Source organism: Oxyura jamaicensis, chromosome 5 (genome assembly GCF_011077185.1).
Source record: "Oxyura jamaicensis isolate SHBP4307 breed ruddy duck chromosome 5, BPBGC_Ojam_1.0, whole genome shotgun sequence".
Lineage (NCBI taxonomy): Eukaryota > Metazoa > Chordata > Aves > Anseriformes > Anatidae > Oxyura > Oxyura jamaicensis.
The window spans coordinates 43922443-43945568 of record NC_048897.1 but is presented as its reverse complement, the minus strand read 5'-3'; the positions used below and the strand labels follow the sequence as shown (position 1 = coordinate 43945568).

Sequence of the window (23126 nt, the reverse complement as noted above, 5' to 3'; positions counted from 1 at the left end):
TATTACTTAGCCACCCTTCCCTCTCACCCCATCCACCTTCCTGTGTTCACCTTTTGCCTGGTGTCCCTATTAAAAAAAATAATAATAAAAAAATCTCAGAGAGCACCCACATGCTCCAGGCTTTCCCTCACATTTAAACTACCTGCCACCACTGTGGGTAGCTGCTGGGTGGAAGGAGACACCAGAAAATGCGCAGTAGGGATGACGTCCTTCATACACCACCCCTGGGAATCTGCTTCCACCAGCACACTGAATTTGAAACATGGTGGAAATACTATTGCTTCAGCCACCTCAAAACACCATGTGGATAACAGTGCAGTTTGTAAAAGTAATGATTTCACACAAACCCACCCACACTTCCTTTAACACATTTGAGTTCAGGAAAAAAAAAACACACTGGTGATACTGGAGAATAAAAATCTACATTTCAGGACATTTAAGCCACACCATCTCTCCCTTCACTCGTCTATTTGGGAAAGCAAAAGGTACAAGGGCATGAAAAGCCATTTCAATTATTTCTACTCCAATTGCTTGAGGACTCTTGACATTGGTGTCAGAATGAACACCACCGCCTGACTTACTCGAACCGAGTTATCGCATGGAAAGTAAGACTGATAACATTTATGGCAAATTTCCTGCAAAGGGAAGGGAAATGTCATAAGGCTGATCAGGTGTGCAAAGCACTGAACAGCCACGGTATCAGTGCGTACACAGAGGAGAAATGATGTGTCTTTATACCCTGTTTGCAAGACAACACCAATCATTCAAATTCAACACACCAGTTTTTTTAAAAAATATGACTTCCTACTTAGATTTATTTTTTCCTTTAATAACACAGTTTAGCATTTCAGAGTTTTGCATTCTATACTCTTACACACTGTCCTTGTTTATTAGCATTTAAACACAAAAAGACATAGCAAGACCTCCAAACACAAATAAATACAAAAACACAATATACAGTAAACTGAAATACAACATATAATAATGCTATTGGGAAATTAAGACATGTTGCTAATTCTCTTTTTTTTTTATTATTATCTTAACAACATGGTTATTGCTGAGCAATAAATTATACATTTTAAAGTTGTTTTTCCCCCTAAAAGAAAAGGACGAGAACCACTGGTTACCAGATCACTTGCACTGTATCCTTACAGCTATTGATAATTAAGACAGGCAGAATATACACAATCAAATGAGGTTGGCCTTCTTTGGTCTTTGTTTTTGATCATAAAACTGAACACAAGTGTACCGTTCACTGAAGAGTATGAGATTAAAGAAATGGTTACACAAGTTTTAAACACATTAATTTGTACATTGTTCTTGATCACTGATGTCTTTTCCATAGATATTTCTTACAGAATTTCTTGGAAACAAATGTCAGCTTTAGTTTTCCCGATTATTATGTTGTTCCATGCATCTTAAAGGTTATCCTACTTGTCTAAGAGAAATGGACCTATGTCTAGTCCACCGTCTCCTAATAGGGTATTTTTCACAGCTCTCTAGTCACAACTAAATCATTGGAGTTTTATAGCTTGTAGAAAAAATCCTGAACTTTCCTTTTTTTCTATAAAACTGAAAAAATATATTAACTGAACAACAGCTATAAGAAAAACAAAATAGGTGGATCACATGATGCATCAGCAACAATGGAAGCTTGTACCTTCCCATTCCACAAGTACAGATTATACAACTCTCTGCCAGTGACGCAGGTCATAGTTGGAAGATGTGTCCTTTCAAAGGTGAGCTATTTTCAAATCCGAAGCTCAGAACACTACGCAAGAAAATGACCCTTACGGATGGATAATGCTGGTTTATCTCAGTAACCCTTAGACAGAGTCAAATTTTATCACGACGCATCGCACTGCCAGCAATGGAGCGTGTGAACACCGGCATTGCTAAGAAGTTAAAAAGTCCTTGCAGAACTGGCAACCAAATTAAAAGCTTAGTTCCAAAGGACCAAAAACACGAACACCACACAGAGACGACAAACCCTTCCCTGAAAGGGTAGGTAAGTAAGCCACAGAGTTGGGATCCAGATCTGAATTTCACATCAAGTATGGGATGTTTGGATCCAGGATTTTGGTTCAGGTGCTCCTCTGTGAAATTTAGAACTTATTTGAACCCTAAGGAACTAATCCTAACTTGGAGGGAAAAAAGATAAAATAAAACAAAACAGCCTAGTATCTACACTAAGATCATGAAATGGAAGACAGAAGCTGCAGTCTTGCCTATAAATTAGAAGAGAAATAGGAATAGTCAGATCCCTTATGTCTCATGTATTTCTAACTCTTCCAGATCTTAAGAGGATGTCCCTGAATTGGCATTCCAAAGTTTTCCACAACCTTCATTATCTGGTGCTTCTCAGCAAAGGCCTAGATTAAGAGGCAGGAAAGATCAATTAAGCCCTCTGTAATTTGGTTTAAAGAAAAACAAACCACAAGAAAGAAATGGTCAGTCACACTACAGGCTGGCAGAACAAAGATTAATTCACTTTAAAATGGTATCGTTCTCCATCCTCAGCTGAGTGCCAACTGAGGCTTTGTTGGGCAATTCTGAACAACCAGAGCAGGACACACATTTGCTGCTGTTACTCACACGTCGTGCTGCCCTTCCCCTCTGCAAAGCAGTCAGGTCATTAGCAATGTCTGGGCTGCCATACACACACAACCCCAAATCATGACAGCTTGTATGTTTAATTCTAGCCCTTACTGTCTTGATGTGGGCCTTTAAGGTACATCAACTTGTTTTTCAGCTCCTTTGAGGGGTGAATGCATTAATATTTAAACATAGTGATTTGAAGATGACACCAAGGAACTGGAACCTCTCATTTAGCGCTGGCTCCAGGAGATCCCTTTCGTCACATCTCATCCTCAGTTTCCTTTTTCCAGAAGAGGAACACTACTTGCTATAAGAAGAAAATGTTTGCAGATGCAGAATGCTTACTACCCCTGTACAGAGCACTAGAAGCTACTCAGACAGACTGAATTCCAGCACTGAGCAGTTTTTATTGCAGTAGCTAAGATTCCTAGGTCAACCAGAACAGAGGTACTGACTGAACAGGATTGGAATTTCAAGAAGAGATCCAGATTTATCATCATCTTTTGTTCCCAAATTAAAAAGAAAAAATGAGTTTGCAATTAACAAATTGCCCATCTTTCTGCTAGTTTAAAATAGAGGCATCTCCTAATTAGCTGAGTATGAGGAAGGACATGTCCTAGATGACATTCCATGGTCTCCAGAAAGGCTAAGTAAATCGCTCATTTTCCCAGTCAACAAATGGTTTGTTTGCTACGTGTAAGCCTTCAAACCTGAAAGATGGGAAACCAAAAGTTTGCCCGTGGCCTAGACCCTCCCTTAGCAGCAGCAAGTTACATTTGCACCACTTGATCAAGTATAAACTGGGGGAAAAGGGTTTTGTTTCACCACTTCTACATAAAGAAAAGACTTTGCTTATATATGTGCATGCATGTCTGTACGTAAATGTATGTACCTACACGTGTGTTTTAAAGAGCAAGAACTAAGAGATTAGAGGTATGCAACCCAAGAATTTTTCCCCCTCACCTATTTGTATATTTGCATAGTTAAATCATAACAAGGCATCAATACTGCAGTAACGTTTTTCATTCTTCTGCGGTGCAGGCAACTTCTCTTGTCACTCCCTACACGCTTCTGTCTTGGACCAAACAGCACCAGTGTTTTAAAAACAGAACAAAAAGAAAAAAAATAAAGTTAAAAAAATATCACACACAACAGAAACCCTGCATTGTTGATGAACTGCCTATTATGTATGATGGAATACAAATAGGTGGTACCTTTTAAACTCAACAAGCCAAAATTGTGGCAAGCTGAGAAGCACGAGCGATACAATCACAACCTAACACTCATGGGTTCAACACTTAAATTACAACTAACACATCTCTATTATCTTTGCATCTGAGAAATTCACCAGGCACAGAAACAGGCACATATCTTCAACTTTCCTTTTCCAAGTAGGGGAGCCCACTGGAAAAGAACAAACTGTTTTTCATATTCGTAAGAAAGCTAGCATGTTACCCATATTTTTCATCAAAATTATGCCACCTTTCTCATTTTCCTATTGCACATTCTATTTGTGAAGAACATTTACAGTACAAGGCTGAAATCCACATTGCATATTGTAAGTCAGCAGTTGAAGGTGTACCATGTAGACAGTAACTGAAACAAGACCCCTTTAGTTAGATCAGAGAAGTAATGCAGACGTGGTCAGTCATAATCATCACGGGTTGGTCTTTGAACCAAAATAGTTTCATCCTGTTTAGAATTCGAGACTTTCTAAATAACAGATGCATGCCCCTGTGCTGAACACTGAACAACACACAAGAAGGGCAACATCCAGATTCTAACTGGCATCTCCCTAGAGAAAGCTGGAAATGAAAGAGGCTCGTACATCACCTGGAGCATCATCATTAAGAAAGAACACTAGCAAGAGACTTCGTTGTGCACTGCTAAGAACTACTAAGCAGAGGGAAAAAGTGTTCCACTGCAGAAACACTGTTCATAGTAACAGAAGTGCTCTGGGACCCCTTTTTGCAATAATGGCACTCCGAACGAGTTGCCAGGGGTTCAAGAGTACCTCTGGGGGCAGACTGTTGCCTTATGAACCACTTTGAATAGACCTTCCCTAAAAACCTTTGGATATTTGGTCAGAAACACAGAGTAAAAAAAGGATAAAGGGCATTTCAATGATAGGAAAAAAAAAAAAAGATAATTTAAAGTGTTGAGTAAAGCACCAGGTATCTTTCCTTCCAATTTAGAGAATATACAGCGGCCCTGTTTTCACAAAATGCTACATACTCCTTGCTGGAAAGCAGAGGAAACTGATTTCTATGTACACAGTAAGAACTCTGCAGAGATGGCCTGTGAGTTCTGCGGACAGAGGGGTGTTACGGTCAAGGCTTCGGGTATTCCACAGCAGGCGGTGTTTACAATTGTGTAGCAAGATCCCGGATTTCACAGTACGCAGGGTTGGCAAACTGGAAATTCTCTGGCAGCTTCATGTAGTTTTAAAAAGTAAGTGCAGTAGGCCTCCGTTTTATTAACTGTGATAAAAAGCATATATGCAAAAATATTTTTATATTGATAGCACATTACTGCATTATAAAAGCTGCCCAAGTGAAGCTGAAGACTCTGGCAGCTGGTGCTTTTGGCACTTGGGAGATGTGGAAAGCAGCATAGAGATCTGTGAAATAACAACAGTGACTGATGTTTCTGCTACAGTGATCGGCATTAATAGAGTTAGCAGTGTTCGTATTTGAACTTCTCTACAAAGTTTCTGAGTCAATATCCCGCTAAGAGGAGATATTCAGATCTCTTAAAGCTACTAGTTTAGGCTGTGTGCAGACTCAGGAAGACTTCCCTATTAGTTTACACTTTTCACATGTTTCAAAGTCCTCTTTCAATCATAAAGGCTGGAAACTTTTTTTTTCCTCCTCTTTTAGAGCCTGGATTTAGAAGCGCAATTCTGTCACAGGAGCTGGAAACTTTAGTCACAAATCTGCAGAATATGCTGGGCCCTGCTTACACCAGAAATCTCCTCCAAGTCCCAGATTGAAACAGGATATAAACTGTTTTGAGATGGCCAAACATTTTCATTTAAGTTTGCAAGACATGCATTAGCAATGGGAGGAGAGTCCTTTGGACATTTCCACTTGGGAATCCTGTTTTCAGTAAAATTCTGTGATGCACAAACACAAAAGCTCAGCTGCCTACATTCACAATTATTAAAATGACACGAGTTGAGCGAACCTTCGCCCGAAAGCATAAGTGATGGGTTTGCTTGTGCAGCCTGCATAAAACTGCAAGTGCCATGTAATTATATCTACAGATATAGATGCAGGTATATCTATAGATATTTATATCTTGTGCAGAACGTCCTCCTTCTGTGCTAGAAATTCAACGCTAGCACGTGCCTCCATATTTTAGCTTGCACCTGTTGACAGCTGTGTACCATAACGGGAATACAGTACCGGGACAATGGAAGGCAAGAAAAGGAAGACAAATTGCTACTGACGGTCGTGACTGTCAGCAGCAGGCAGTATTCTAGCAGGTGCCTGGAAAACCCATGAAGACCACTTAGCATGCATTGTATATTCATAAATACTTCTTGCAGGCACTGTGTGTGAAGGCACAGCCAAAAAAGACAAGAGCAAAGACAAGCTGAAATACAAAGGCATGAATTCAACTGCACCTTAGACAAAAATTGTGACTATGCCTCAAAAAGCAGAAAGCTGATACGACCTGACGTTCAAGACTAAGATGCACCATCTTCTTTCAAGCCCACGAAGGCTTAACACAGCGGTGCAAGCCCGCTCTGCTGAAGCGGTTCTTGGATTTTAAGAAGCACCACAGTCAGGCTATGTCACTAGACTTGCTTGTCACAGGCTATTCAATAGAAGCAGATGAACACAGCAGGTTGCAATCAGCATGTTTCAGTGCTAGCAAATGCTTTCCACTATAGTTCAGGCTGTTAGAGTAAAGAAGCCTGGGCATTCCCTGTTGGGATGCTCGTCTACCATGAAAAGCTGCCATGAGCATATCTATTCACAGCCCCACAGAGTTCTCGGATGAGTCTGTTTAAAGTGATGCCACCTTACGACCACAGGCATTAGAGAAAAATGTCGCCTTCCTTCACGCCAGCCATGGAAACTGTCTAGTCCGAGCTCCATAGGAGCACTGGGCATAACGTTTTGGCACCTGAGTAAGGTGGATTCTGCAATGGCCAAGTCATAGAAGCTCCAGAAGCCAAAGAAATGGGGTTTGGCTTCAATTTTGCACATCACAAGGTGCCTACGGGCTCTGAAGACAAGGCTAAACATTATGCCTGAAGTCCAATTAAACTACCATTTCAGATATCAGAATTAATCTGAATAAAAAGCTATGGTTTATAAGCAGCACAGCACACCTAAGGCACATGTATGCATGCAAGCCACCATCACTGTATTAAGACATGGCTGATTTGTCCTTAAGAAGCAATGGCTGCTAGTACGGAACAAACATATAGGCCTTTTTCAGCACTAATCCTCCTCCCCAGTACTGAATATACTATATACTGCTGACAGCATAATGTGCAACATATATAGCTTGATTGGAAAGCATGGGGCAGAACTTTAAAAAATGTACAGGATTCCGTTTAGAACTCCAAAGTTCAACAAATGCCCTATTTTAGGGTGAAAACAATTATAAATCTGATAATGATGCACAGCATCCATGAGTGATTTTTCCTTAATTTTGAAATAGTGTCATTAACTACGACATATATTGTAGGTTTACATTTCTAAAGAGAAATAACAGAATTGAATAGTTTTTTTTCCTATCACAAGTGATAACCAGTGTTTGATTTCTTCTATTTTTCTTCCAAGAAATATCAGTCTATCAACAGTTTTAAAATAAAATGTTTTCTGTAACAATAGAACTTTAAATAAAAATATGATTTTGATTCAGATACTTTTGAGAAGACATGGATACTTTTCCAAGATCTTCTGACAAAGTAATTATTAAAACAGAGACCAGATGAGGCCTTAAAAAGACAATATACTATATTTCAGACAAGATTGCACCTCAGTTTTTCAAATAATATAATTGCAACATTACTTCATTTCTTCTTTTAACATGCTGACAATTTCCAGCTAGCCCACATGTGAATGGTTTTTTTTTGTATTCTAGCTTAAAGAAATAAAAGTCAGTAATTTATTCAGCACATACTGTATATGTCTTTTCACCTCCAATTGACTAGATCATTAATAAGTTAAAAACAAAAACAAAAACCCTCTCTGACCATAATCATTATCCTCATGAGGGATAAATGATTCTTCAGAGTTTAAGTGTCGCTAGTTCTATTAAAAAATACACCATGGTATGATTTCTTAATGTGTTGCTACTTTCGCAATTGGACCCTATGCAGTTATGCCTTCAAACTCTTCCGTCTGTTCCACAAGGTGGTTCTGTGAGCTTTAGGACCTCTGATTGAAGACAAACTGATACAAAACCCCCAAATGGAGTTGTCTTCTGTTTAATCTGCCTCCCCCATCATATGTCAGGGGTCTGGTAGATCCGATGTATCCACTATGACTTTAATAAAAATAGTATCATCTTTAATATACGTTCCATTCTCTAGAACAGTTTGAGCCACAAAGACTGGGCAGCCGGACGCAATGTTCATTTCTCCAGTTGGCTTCTTGAAACTGCTGCTGTTGGGATCTGGCTTGAAAGCATCTCCTAAGTGGCGTCGAGACGGTCCCTGATCCATTAGCATTAGAGTCACTTTCTGCTTAAATGGCCAAGGAAGCAATGCATCATATTCTCCACGCATTATGACGAAAAACAGCGACAAGTGCGTCCCCTTTCCCATGCCATCTCCATTAAGGTAAACTCTGGCACACATCTTGTAGCCAAAGTATCCAGTATAAAAGGGTTGACTGTACAAGGACAGAGTCTTCCCCATGACTGCCTCTTGCTTCCGACGTTTATAATCTCGAATTTTCCAGATTAGTACTCCATTGTAACTGGCAGTTTCTAGAACTTGGAATCGGAGGTCCATGTCAGCCAGCCGAATATCATGAACACTCAGCATCTGATCGTGCCTGTTCAGCTGTGTCTCTAGCAGGCCTGTTAGAAAATGGAGAGGACTGGGGTAAGAGAAGAGTTTTTTTTCCTCAAGACTGTAAAAGTCTATCACCGATACTGCTATCATATATGCAAACATTTTCTTCCCCAAGAGCAAAACCATATTTAGTCACTTTCAAAACAATTTCCACAGCCAACAGTTTGCCAGCCAGAAACCAGGTTAATTGGGACTTTTACATCCATGGGTATTAATGATGCATGCAGTGAAACTCCAATCATCTAACAAATTTTGTTGGGTCAGTAAGCAATGTAGCTACAGAGGCTTCCATTTTTTGGAGGAAAGACCTCGTAGCATTATCTGTAGGTTATTACTGGCAGTGAAGGCCTTGGGGGGGGGGGGAGGTCACAGATCCTACATAATCCCTCTGAAATTCAGAAGCACCGATTACTCAAAATGTTCTTCTCATACACTACTTGACTGAGAAGTGTAGTGCCTTTCCCTTGTCTCAAGTTCATCGTAACAGAACAAAATTCAAGCTTAGCTCTGCATTATATAGTCAGTCACTTCAGAGGAAGGGCTATTTTTAATGTCTCCTTTCCCTTGCATGAGAAGGTTACTCATTCTCTCTGCACACTGGCAGAATTGACCAACACGAAATACTGAGAAGCAGATGCATTTGTAAGGTAGGTTTGTTTCATACACATCTGTTTAAATGTCAAGTTGCTCGCCCTTATCATTTAAAACCCTATGAATGGTCTATGCTATCTTCATAAACTCCAGGTTTTCACTTCATTCAACAAGTACGGCAATAACCTTGTTACTCAAGCACATCCCGCAGTATTCTTTGGGATACAAATATACGATGTAATAGACAGCAGAACAGGTGATTTCAAGTGGGTAACAGTAAAGCTGATCTATTCATGGGTGAGAACAGTAACAAAAGATGACTTGTCAATACAGATACAGCATTCAAAGAAGCTGCTGAAAGCTATTAGCTTTCAAAGATCAGCTGAAGAAGCATTTATAATGAACTAAAGTTATAATCAAGGCAAGGGTCAAGAAAAAATAAAAACCAAGAAACAAGCCTAAAAAACATAGCGGAAGCAATGCCACATCATTAACAAAGCAACTGCATAGTTTCCTATTCATGAATCAGAAGGATCAGCATTTTTGATGCACCACAGGAAAATGGCAATGGGAGTGGCATTCAAACAGTACCATTTCTCCTTTGACAACACGCTGAGTACTTCGGTCCCTTCTGCTTACACTTACTTGTATTTCGAGCTCCTTGCCCTGCAGTTTTGTCAACACTTTCCAGCTCAGTCACTCTGTTCTGGAGGGATTCTACACTGCTCTTCATGCTGTCAGCCTCCTCCCAGTTCTGTCGGAAGGGACGGATTTCCTTGTCCAGTTCTTTCAGTTTCTCTGCTTGACTGTCTATCACTCGCTTCATGAAACAGTAAGTTGGAGTTAAAAGAAAAAACTCAACATAACAAAAAGACGTAATTTATTCAAGATAAACAAGGATTACATATCCGTAAGAGGTATTTCCAATATAAAGAAGTTTCTCTATGGGTAAATACTGAAATAACACAAAAAGTCCTTAAAATTCAGAGGAATAGCCCAAGTATTTACAAAACACCTCAAGAGTCTTTAGTGCTGCATAAATATTAATATTAGAGCACTATTAGAATTGTCAACACAATCACTTAAAAACAAAATTGTTAGAGTGCTCTTGTCCAAAGATTTCTTTTTAAAAAGCCTTTTGATGCAAGTACAATATTCTGAATGCCTCCGTATCTGTATCATGGGCTGAAATTTGTTGGGCTTCATTTTAGAGCAGCAACATAGCATGGGCACAACAACTTACCACGGTGTGAATCAAGCGGCTATTAGCGTGCATGCTTTTATCATTGGGCAAAACCAACGTAACTTACCCCTCAGGAAAAACATCAGCACTCCTGCACTCCACACGGAGCAGGAGTATGAATATGTGCAGATACAGTGGCATCAGCAAGCTACAAGCTTCTATAAATCAGCTATCAATGCCTAAGTTATTTTGTGCCCATATCATTAGGAGCAAAAGCCCTAAAGCACATAAGCAGAACTAGCACTTCTGACCCCTTAAGCACCTTTGAAATTCCCACCCTCACTTCCTAAATTGAATAAACCACATGTCCTGAAGGTGCTTGCTAGTTAAATCTTTTTAAGAAAACAAAGGAAAAAAAAAAAGTTGATTTTGGAAAGCCATTAAAAGCCACAGTCAAGAAAAAACAGATACAGAAAGACTGTTTTTTTCCCAGAAAGAGGAATATTGCAAGCACCTCCGTATAATATAAAGGACAACATACTCCCCAGTCTACCTCATTTCTGGTGAGAGAAATACATAGTACTTTGTTGTCACAGCTAATTTAAACTAGCAGGAATTTTAGCCAGAACCCCATATTCAGATGTAAAGTTCAAATGATAATAGAAACATTTGAGACAAGAAACTACTTTTGCTACCACCTACAGTTAAAAGTCCAAGTCTAACTTTAGAGTTTATCATCATATAATGCCAACACATGTAAAAATGACTTTTCACTTCTTTAAGAACAAAGACAACAAAAAACAGTAGTGGCATTTGAGAACAAAACAAGAAAAAAAGTTATTTTGCATTTGCCTTCTGGTTAGCCATGTGGATTCAATGTTCCCCACTGATGGGGAAAAACCTTCTGCCTCATGCAAGCTTCATTTCCCTTTTTAGGCATTTGCTTTTTTTTTTTTTAATCATGTGGTTTCAGTTATACTGGAAGCCTGTAATGCTTAATTGAAGGCTGTCAATTTGACAAGCCAGTTAGCAAGATCATGTTGTAGGAGTGTTTTATTTTGTTATGTCCCCAAAACCATAAAGTAATCCAACATATTTCAAGATTAACTACTTATTTTTATGTTGGTGTTTTTAAAACAAACTTATATAAACTTAAATATATTGCAAGATTAGAACTTTGGTTTAAGATTAAGACAGATTTCCTTCACAATGGGCTATGGTTCCATTAAATAGATCAAGCAACTTTTCTGGACATACTAATCATCAGCTACTGACACAGCCACACCCTCTCGTTTAGACTGACAGTAATCAGAAAATAAAATAGAGAACAGCTGTTTGCTATACATACAAAAAGAAACACACCAAGGAATGGCCTGAACAAACACTGTGAGAGCAGAGCTACAGGACTCGGCCATTAGGTTTACTATGAACCAAGAAATAAGGTGTGAGTAAGTCTAACACTTTTCCAGTACTCACACAAAACATGAACTCTCCAAGGCAAGGACAATTAACATGCTTTTGTGTTTGTACAGTGGCTCACACAGATGTGCTCTCATTTCCTGTTGGGACCTCTTGGCACTAACACAGCATCACACAAAAATACATTTTTAGATGAATTGGGAGAGTGCCGAAGATGCAAATAGTTATTTTCCTTTTAGAAGAAAGCTTTCTCAAAGTTCTTACCAGGGACGAACTTCCCTCCATCAACCTGTCTGCAATGTTCTGCTTTCGTATGTACACCACCAATTTGGGGTTTTAGCTTCTTTTTAACAAATGTGTAGCATTTAACCTCCTGCACCTCCTCATGTGAATTCAAGATACAAAATCATCTGAAATAAACTTGTATTCCGTTTTTAAAAAAGCAGTGGGATCTCTGTTTTTTACCCTACAGGGAGTCAAGTCTCCCTCATGCTGGGAGATACTGATGTACTAAATCTGAATTTAATGCAGCTGTTGAGAATCTTACTCTCTCTAATTATGCCATTAGAAAGCACACAGATGTCTCATACTGTACTCATAAATTTTAAAGTAGACATCAATTTTCTGCATGAACTTTTTATTCCAGCAACTGACCTCTCCAGATCATTAATCTAGAGAGCCATATACCTGAAATACTACTCTTCTGGACGTTGATTTTTCATTTCAGGTTTTGGTTTGTATAAGTTATTTTCTGAATTTTAGCACTATTATTATTGAAAGAATTCAGCAAATTTCACGAGGAGCTGACAAAACTGTATTTGCAGTTTTCTCCCTTTCAGCTGTTCCTAGTGGACCCTTCCATTGCAACTGATAGAGCAAAACTGAGCAGCAAGAGAACACACCAGAAAGTGAACCGAAGGTACTACTTTACTGGGAAACAAATTATTTATCCTTCTTCTTGGAAGGAATGTATTTTTCACCAAAAAAAAAATTTACATTCATAAGATCATTGTCTTTTGTCTTACATATTTCATGTCCACATTCAGTTTAAGACTTAGCTTACTATGATTCTGTATGCTCATAAAGGAACTGGATACTGGATGTGAATGCTCCTTTCCAGAAGATACTAGTTGAACAAATACCACATATCCTCTCGGTAAAGCTTGTGGAACTGAGCTAGAAAAAGCAGCAATTCTTTCCCTAGACACTAGTATACAGAAAATTAATGTGAATCAGAACATCCTAAGGCCATGTATGAACCCATTTTAAGAACCCATTTATTGGCTCATTTCAGTGCCCATAAACCTTTGAAGCTTTTCCAGTAGTTGTGCCAAAATGCTTCACAGTGCAGATGATGCCAGTTGTGCTCAACAAAACAGTTCTTGCCATGCCACAGAAGATTAAATGACAATACTGAATTTCTACTGGCAGTTACTAGCATGCATAGGATGTGGGGGACTATGCACGTAACAATTCTCCAGACCTAAATTTGTTAGCTCTATTCTGGAGCTATCTGTGGCTCTGCTACAGTCATGGCTGCTCAATGCAATTCAGAATATTGTTCACACCAGGTAACCAATTCCTTCAGCTCCTAGCAGGCAACAGAAGGAGGCCAATCAAGTTGTTCAGGGAAGAGTAAATTGAGGTGAATTTCCAGGATGGCTTTAACAACCTGACTGAACCAGGAAGTTCCAGTAAGTGGAAGGAATCAGGCAGAAAACGCTGTAAAATGCAGCTTGGCTTAAAATAACTAAACTGAAATAACTGGCAAAAAAACAAGTAAAGAGGAGGAGGCAGGAAGAAAAAAAGCAAAAAAACCCCACACCCTCTCCAGTACCTATTACCCATCAAAAACACCTGTTGCAATCTGCCAAGTATATTTGTTTTGTTTTTCTAAACAAACTATTTGAAAATTGTTTTTTGTTAACACTCTTATGGCTTGGGGAAATCAAAGACAATGCAATCAGTCATCAAGACAATCAAGAAAAACTGTGCTATGTTTTCTACATTTCCCTTCTCATCACTGGTTATTGAGACAGCATGTGTAAGAACCCAGGCTTACAAATTAACTTACCTCCAGGCAGATTCAATCAGCAGTATCAATACCTACATGGATTAGCTTCTCAGTGTCAGAGCACAATACTGTAAGCATGCAGCCACATCCCAAACTATTATCAGACCCAGTAACAACAGCTAAGGCAGGCTAGACTGGTTACCATGTAGGCAGAACATGGCAAGAGTAAGTGCCATAAGGAGAAAAGTTGCTGTTGCTGAACTTACACTATAGTTTGGAGACTTAAATCTGTCCTGAGTATGAACTTCTCTAGTTCAATATAGGAAGTGAACAGTACTTGAAAAAGCTACTTTTATTTACATTCCTTTTAAATGGATGATAAAGCAGATATTTCATATTCTGGCAGCAGACATGCTAAAATAACGTGTAAACAATGTTTTCACAATAGCTTGCTAAGCTCCTGAAGTTCCCCTACTTGTGGGGGACATATTACACATGCTAACAAATTCCCAGCATCCACATTCCAAGTTAGGTCTGAACACAAAGTATTTCAGCTTGGGCTAAGCACCATGCTACTGTACCCAGAGGGCTTCTACTTTGACAATGGTTTGTGGCCAGGTGATTCACACCTCAGAATAAGAAACTCAGACCTACTGGCAAAGGAATATATAGATGTATTTCTCTCAGAAGGCTCAAAGGACAAGAGAAAGAGGGATTTTTTTTTAAGTATTCAAATACATTGTACTATCTTTGGATTAATTCTATCCCTGACTGATCTCACTCATTATTAATACTTTTTAAAAAAACAGCAAGTAGAAAAGAAATATACATTAAGTTTATGGCAGTTTTAAGAGCTAAGCTTTTCCTGAAGTTTGACAGTAGTTCCTCAAGCAAATATTTTTCACAGAGAGTAAAAAATAATTATGATTGTTCTTCAGGTTATATTTTTAACTTGGTTTTTAATCATTTTCCTTTTTAAAATGGGGCTTTCTGTTTTAACATAGGCTTGTCAACTGTGATGTTCTAGTGAAGTTTCTTACTCCAACAAACACAACAAGCCAGCTGCTGACCAGAGGAAAAAAAATTATAATACCTTTAAAATAAGGGAAACTCTCCCCCCCCCCTTTTAAGTTAGAAAACCTCACTTCACAAGTGTAAAGGTACAGTACAGAAGCTACTACCATGTCTGCTTTAATGGGGATATTCTAAATTTCTTACCTGTAAATGAAGTATTTTAGATTCATTATTCCGCAGCATTTCCTTCTGTCTTTCAATTTCTATTTCAAAGCTACAAATTTGATTATGTAAAGTTTGTATACTCTTGTTCTTTTCCAAACTTTCATTCTGGAGCAAGGCCACCTGGAAAAAATTCTACAATTACTCCTGCCAGAGTTTATTAAGAATACCTGTAACTTCATTATTTTTAAACTGTCTTGCATACATTAAAGGGAGAAAGATTTTACTAGATCTCCTCTATGTCTTGCCGGAAAGTAAATATAAAAAACAAATCAAAACCAACATAACCTTCCAGTAGCTACTTTTCCACTTCTAAAGAGTGGTACTGGTACAACTTTGGCTAATAAAAGTACAGATGGGATACACAAACAGCAATAGAACTTGTGTCTAAGCATAATCTTTCCTTTAGTTTGTAAATTTAATGGCTTGCTTTCCCAGTTTCCACTAACCAGGTAGTGGAACACTGACTACCTTGTTAGTGCAACAACCACCATTGACTTGATAGTGGCTAGGAGCTGGAAGAAACAACCTGAGGCCTCACAGACAGGGGTACCAAAGAAAAGTTGTACAGATGAAAAGCTAGTTAGGAAAGGGAAACATTAATCTTATTCCACGTATTCCAATCTATTCTGATTATAGCAAATTTAAGTTAAAATGGCATCTGAATAGGATTGGCTTGGCTTCACGGAATGTGATGGTGATGAAGACTCCTTTGATGAACAAATATAGAAGGGATCCATGTATCTGAAGGAAAATCCAATGGTGTCTACTAGCAAAAAAAAGGAATAAAGAGCTACAGAGACAGACTGATGATTATATTCTCTCTGTATTGAAATTTTATGAATTCATTCATTAGTGACTCATTCTGATTTTAAAACATGAGCCTTGTTACAAGAATCATATATTATATCTCCTTGGAGATGGAAGTAATACAGTAAATATTCTCTGTTACTGCAGGTACACACTATTTTGTGTTCTGTTCATTAATGTGGTTTGGAGAAGGGTGGTGATAGGGTGCCTTTTTTTTCCCCCTAATCTCATTTTCCCTAGGTAAGATTATTCAACAACAAAAACACAGAAAACAAACCACCAACCCAAATTAACATTTGGACATGGACATTTAGGTGGACAGTTGAACAAGATGATCTTAGAGGCCTTTTCCAACCTTAATGATTCTATGCCCCAACTAATTCCACAATTAGATTTTAAATGTGGATTAGAAGCAGCACTGCTTTTGACCTGCCAAATTCTTTTGATAAATATTCCACATGAAGACCAATTACCTAGATGCTTCATGTTCCCCCCAAAACCTAACCCCCGCCTCAACAAATACACTGGAGTTTGGGGTCACACCATTTTAACCTCTGATGTGGATACCACTGTAGAATTCCACTACCATAACTGCTCTCTAATCAGACACAGCTGAATTACTTAAGCATCACTGTGTTCCCAGACTCAGGAAGCTAGCCTGTTTAAAAAGGTAAATAACTTTCATCTCTATGCAAGCCTAAACTGCACAAAAAAGGACTGCCAGAGTCCAAAGGCATTCAGCATGTTCATTGAATGCGGACCCAAAAATATATAGAGATCATACTTCATATTATAGGTTGGTATCTACCTTTCCATATAGCATAGCATGTGTGTATAGAAACTCTTAAAATAGTTCCACCTTTTATATATGGAACACTAGCATGAGAGGGTTGGTCAGCAGTAATGAGACAAAGCTGATTTCACCAGTGCAGAGAGAAGCAATCCTGAGGCTATGGGAACACACGCCTAGGTGTCAGAAAATTTTCAAGAACAAGTGCAGATTTAAACTAGCTCCCCTGCCTCCCACTTATTTCAGATCTGCTGGGGTAGCCATTTTTACGTCCTCCTTTTCCTTAATGAATCAGAGTTCTTCAGTTAATTGTGATCTTTACATTCCCTCTCACTTTTTCCTGCCCAGGCCTCCCAGTCGTAAGGCAGTAACACAGTGTCACTAGCATTACATTTCCATTTCTGTTCAAGCTATAATACGTGGGTTTACCTTGTACCAAGATTTTCCACGCAGTTTTACAGATCATAAGAGAAACAGAATTATGTCCTGCAGTCCTTAATCATAAAGAGCTGTCGATGCTAACTTAGTAACTGTACTTAGGTGGCAATTTGTGAATAAGAAATCTTTAAACACTAAATACAGTTTCATAATTACATTTGGCATAAGTCTTTGGAACTTAGGTTAATTAAATGAAAAACAGGGTAAAGGAAACAGGGCATCCATTTACAAACTGCCTCAACCATCAGCTTCCTTTACTTTTTGGTCATATTTGAAAAACTGCTAGGATAAAGTGTTCTTACTTGGCAGTTTTCCAAATAAAGATATTCTTACAGCTATTGATTAGTAAAAAAAAGAATGGAGGAAATTCTCATGCCACAAAGAATGGGTTTAGAACAGACAAGTCCCATATTTAAGTCACACATTCAAAATAAACTGTTTCTACCAGATTTCTTTAAGAATGGGACAAAGCCACAAAATCATGTTCAAATCATTACTTCCAACACCATAAAACCTATAGGAGTTCAGTCTGCAAGTCTGTCCCATAACAGAGCAAATAGAACACTGAATTTTTATTCATCCCACAAAGTTGTGATTCAAGATTTTTAATCTGACCTCCTTTTAACTACTTTTTGCTAATAACACCATTGAAATACCTGTCATAACTCAGCACAACCTTTGCAGCTATGAAGGCTTTCAGCTTGCATACTCCACATCTCTGTTAAAGAACACGGGGACTGGGAGAAGGCAACATCTCCTATCCAACCCCCAGTGAGTATCCCTAATCTTTACCCTCCAGAAACCAGTGACAAGACTTCCACTGACTTCAGTGGGGCCATGATTTCTGATATTCATCAGCCAAGTTAACTTTGCACTGTCCGTCTTCAGTGCAGAGTGTTTTTTTTTTTTTTCTCAAAGCGAACAACAAGGAAGTTACAAGTTTTATTACCCTTCTCTAGAATAAAGTCACTAACATATGATATGTGGTTAGCTATTCTGGTAACTTGGCACTGTCTTGGGATTTCCAGTGATTCAACTCTTTATTATGAATAGGAAGAAGCCTACAAAGCAGGAAGTGAAAAAGAAAAAAGGACAAATAAAAAAAAAGGACAAACAATGATAAGCAGTTACGTCCTAAATGGAAGTTAAAAGAACTACCAACACATTAAAAAACATAGTAAAGCGTATATTCTCTTAGCTCTAAAGGAGACAGACAGAACTGCTGAGCATTTTGGAAATGCTGAAGTACCTCTCAGGACACTGACAAAAGGCAGAAAGTGATCTATTCTGGAAGTCACAGGGAACACTTTTCTTCCCCAGTGATGCAAAATATATTGCATAGCTTTAATCAGGCTAACGAAAAACAAAGGATATGAACTAGTATCTGTTAAAACCAAAAATGCACAGTTCCTACGTTAACAAAGATTCAAGTGCAAAAGCAAACTTAAGTATTGCTATTGACCAACAAACTAAAATTTACACACTTATTAAAAATTGTACATAAAAAATAAACACTGCGCTAGACCTCTCCCAGGCTCAACGGGTTCCATTATAGGGCTTCAGGTTCAAAAAAATGCAATCCATGGACTAATGTGCTAGGGACAAAACTGTGTTTTTGCTGTTCCTGTTAACTTCTGCTTTAAAACTGCATTTCCTGTGGCTGCAGGACCTTGCTGGAAACCCATGCATGACAGAGCACTGTTCTAGACCAGCAGCAGAAAGCGCTTTCTCAAGCTTGCTAAACCATTGCTAGCAGTCTGCTGGGAGATGACAGAAGTCACAAGCCACACATATCCAAGTGCCACAGAGCTTACGCTGGGATCGCTACTCTCATTTAACTCACTCTAGAAAAATCTGAAGGGGTTCCTGATTCTTCTGCCTGCATTTCTAGAACAGTTCTAATAGTTCTGGGGACCCCACTACTACCAAAATAAGCAGCAGTATTATTTTAATGGTTATGTAGAACTGTACGAACAGTAACACCTTTTCCAAGATGCAAAAAAGCAGCAACTTGTTCTGAAATTTTGCATTTTAAAATCAAAAGCTTAACTATCTGCTCTCCAAATAAAAATTAAGTCATTTAAACTATTCACAAGATCATGGCTGTTCTTCGTGTGATTTCCAGAGTCTCCCAGATCCCAAACGTTCTAAAAAGCTAGGAAACTCAAGGATGCAATACAACAAAGAACTTCACTCTGGTCCAACACTAAAGCAGAAGTCATCGTGCCCAAGAGTTACAGGATGTTTAATATAATTACCCTTTGCAGGTCATTAAGTTTGGAGAGGAAGAACAAAAAAAACAAACTAGTTTATTACATGCTATTTCTAATAACATTACCCCTTGAAAAATATTGAGGTAGCAAAAAATAAAGCTCATAGTACTGCCATAGCTTTCAGAACCCTCTTTTTTGTAAGAAGGCAGCTCAGAGAGGATATCTAATATCGGATATTATATTAAATATTAATGTAGTTTATCTAAGTGAACGGAGTGTTTTAACTAATAAGCTACCAGTGAGGAAGATTGTACATGGAGTTGCGAAGCCAAGTTTCTTATAGCATTCTGTTATAATAAAGGCACAGTTACACTATGTGGCTTGAATGCTTTTGGAGCCTACTAGTGCTTTAGCTGTACTGTTGAACAGCTGTTAAACAGAAAAAAGTGCTTCTTCCAGTACTTTTAGGTGATTTAAAGAAATCAATGAAAATTAGAAGTGAGTAGAAGATATACCTTATTTTCTAGAGCATTGCTCCACTCTTTCAATAAGTTAACATGCTGCACTGCTGAGCTGGCTTCGTGTGCTTTAATTTGTTGGTTTGTTCCCTGTGACAACAAAGAATTTATACATTTTAGCCAATTCCACTTCTTTTAAACCTACAAAGAAAGAGTATATCAAGACATCGAACCAACACTATGTATTTTGGTTCACGGATGCATGTTGCAGAACTGTAGAGAGAAGGGAAATCTACTTGAGAATTTACAAAAGTCAGGAAAACATTTAATATAGCAAGTGTTTTATACAACTGCCATATATCTCCATCCAATAAACTCTAAACGTCAGAGACAATAAAGGCGAGCAAGATTTACAAAATGAATTGTATTTCATAGTCTTCTGCGTAGCTTTACACTAAATAAAGCATAATAAAACTCTTGAGGCATACATAACCTAAAGTGTCCAATTCCCCAAAGCGTAATTTAAATTTGTGTTGTATTTCATAAGCAGCTTCAAAAGCACTAAATTTACCCTCAGTTGAGTATTAAAGACAGATATTTAAGACAAATTCATCACTGGAAACTGCCAGCTTTATAAACTACTTTGAGCGATATTCCAATGACTGGTTTGTCATCCTAAGATGTTATCATGATAGCTCTATGATATTCAAATACGCTGCCTCTGCACAAGCTATAAATGCTGTTACAAATAATCACTATATAGAAAGTTTACAGAACACACATAGATCGTATACAGAGTACATAAGATGCGGACCATCCACGCTGTTCGTATTGTGTTGCATTACACCTACGTCAGTAAGTGTTTTGCAATGCAGAGTGTATTAGCATCGATGGCAGATAAGCTCCAAAGAAACTGAAGATGTTTCGATGATCCTCAAAGTATGTACTCTATATAAAGTATTAAAAATATATATGTGGATATATGTACATATATGCACACATATACATACATAAAATGAATGGCAATACGTACGACATAACAGTGGGCAGGATTATAGCACTGATCAATTCTACAACTAAGAGCATTACTGCTTACACTTAAAATGATGAATGCTCATTATTTAAAAAACTGGAAATACCTGCTGGAAGTAGTTTATTGAGAAACGTTGCTACTTACAGTTTTTGTCTCTCTAAGCTATCATGGACTAACAAACGAATGATGCTATCTGATAAACTCAATTTTTTCCTGTCAGCAGTTTCTAAAATTTCCGGAATAATCCTTTCATTATATAAGCATACAAAATTGCTAAGATACATGGTATAGGGAGCAGAACATTACAAGTGATTGGAATACTACTACTGAATCCAGTGTTGGATTTTATCAGCATCAAGGGAGCGCTAAGATTAAAATCTAGAATGTTTTTTTAAATAGATTTCAGCTATACTTTGTTTATACACCTATGTGCACATAGACATATGAATGCACATAATACATGTTTTAAATGGGCTCATCTATGTCTAAACTTAAAAAAATGCTAAGACAAACAAATGAAAGAAAATATAAACATACCTAGGTATAAATACTTTCACAAAAACAAGTGAAGTTACTGGTTTATTTTCTGAAGAACAGAAGTGACATTACTCTTATTCTAACTTACTAAGTTCTTCAAATGTGTCAGCCTCCCTGTTTCAATGAAGATGTACCTAACAACTGAACTCTCAAAACATTAAAGGAATGTATGGGTTTTATATCATTTACTTTTAAAATAGAAAAAAAAAACAATCATCTGATGCTTAATCATTTGGTGCAACTGGATGACTTTTTCTTAACCAAGACTAGAGAAGTCCAGAACTTTCACATCAAAGAGTTAAGTTCTACTTGCAGACTTTCATCAATTGGGAAGTATAATTGTTATATACTGACCTGAAAAGTGCAGCCATAACGCTTAAAACTACAGGTACTTGGGGCATTAATACATTCTGACAAATGTGCATTCAACTGCAATAGGAAAAAAATGTGAGTTTTGGCAAAAGACGTTTGCATGATAATGCTCAGAACATAAAGGGCACAGGTTATCAGATCTGTAGTGTGCCATTTGCAGAACATACAATACACGTGTGTATATTTTCTCCAGTCTGAACTAAAGTGCAAATACTTTATATACACATGTAAACCACACGCACATGCCAATACATTATACAGTGTGATACACTTAATATACAGTGAAACTTCTACTAAAGACTATTTCAATAAGCAACCCAATTAAAAAAGCAAACAAGGACAGTCTACAATTATTCGTATTATTTCATTTGACTTTAATGAATGACTAATCTTTGCTTCCCAAGTGATTTTTACTGGTGTTCTGGTTAAGTCTTAAGATCAGTTTCACTGTAGCAAAGTACATCTTTTCTAACTCTAATTGCACAAGGAACCAATTTTTCAAAACATAACATGCAATTCTCAGTGCCAAAATTAATGGTTATATTACACAAAAAAGACTAAACAAGTACTGCATGAAACAGACAGTTTTATAATAGGTACAGTTAAGTAACTTTTTAAAATGCAGTACAGTACACAGGACTAAACCTGATTAGTAAAATGCCTGCATTTTTCACAGATTGAGATTTATTCCAGTATTTTGGACTATTGTGGACACAGATCACTTTTCATTTCAAAATAAATCAATTCACAGAAGCATATGCATATATACAGACAACAGCCATTGCAGCACAGAGGGCAGCAGCTGGATGCAAACTGCCTAAAAGTTGGAGCAAAGAGCCATTTTTGTAAAGGATAGAGCAACAAACACCCTCTCTTCAAAAAGAGGATCTTCAATTTGTATTTCCCACAAAGCAGACAGGAGCTAGAGTCTAGCTCCTCAGCTGGTACCACTCTTTTGGCTTTCAAGATCTCATGTGAAAATCCCACACAGTAAGTCCCATATGACTCAGCTCATCCACCTCCAAGGAAAGAGGGGGTGAACCAATTCTGCTTTGAACCTGTAGCTCTGGAATGGACAGGACAAGCTTTACAATCTGATACCGAGATGCAGTCAGTCACTCATCTCTGATATGCACCTATTACGTTTCACTATGTGTAGAAATTCATACTGTAGTTTCAGAAGAAACACGGTTCGGAAAAAAAGACCAAATAAGAATGAGACGTGGTATAACAGGCTTACTAGAATGCCACATTTTCAACTTCTCCAAACTAGAAGTCTGCCAAAGAGTTATGAATTAAACATGAAAAATTGCCATTTCTTCTACAGTTAGTCACTTTTTGTACACTACAGAATTTTCTCAAACTGTTAGGCAGGCATTTTTCCATTTTCTGCA

General features: G+C 37.9%; 1 protein-coding gene across 12 annotated transcripts in view; it reads right to left on the bottom strand.

Moving 5' to 3' along the window:
- Nucleotides 1-797: 797 nt before the first annotated feature.
- TRAF3 (TNF receptor associated factor 3) overlaps nt 798-23126 on the bottom strand; it is a 71337-nt gene continuing 49008 nt past the window's right edge. For 10 of the 12 annotated variants that reach the window (XM_035326571.1, XM_035326561.1, XM_035326565.1 and 7 more), the window contains 5 exons: nt 21715-21789; nt 19848-19940; nt 15064-15204; nt 9875-10049; nt 798-8643 (listed from right to left, as the gene is read on the bottom strand). In XM_035326571.1, the coding sequence (XP_035182462.1) occupies nt 8072-8643; nt 9875-10049; nt 15064-15204; nt 19848-19940; nt 21715-21789 (1056 nt within the window). In that variant the 3' untranslated portion in view covers nt 798-8071. The remainder of the gene's footprint in view (nt 8644-9874; nt 10050-15063; nt 15205-19847; nt 19941-21714; nt 21790-23126) is intronic. The other 2 variants (XM_035326572.1, XM_035326573.1) reach the window with 2 other exon arrangements.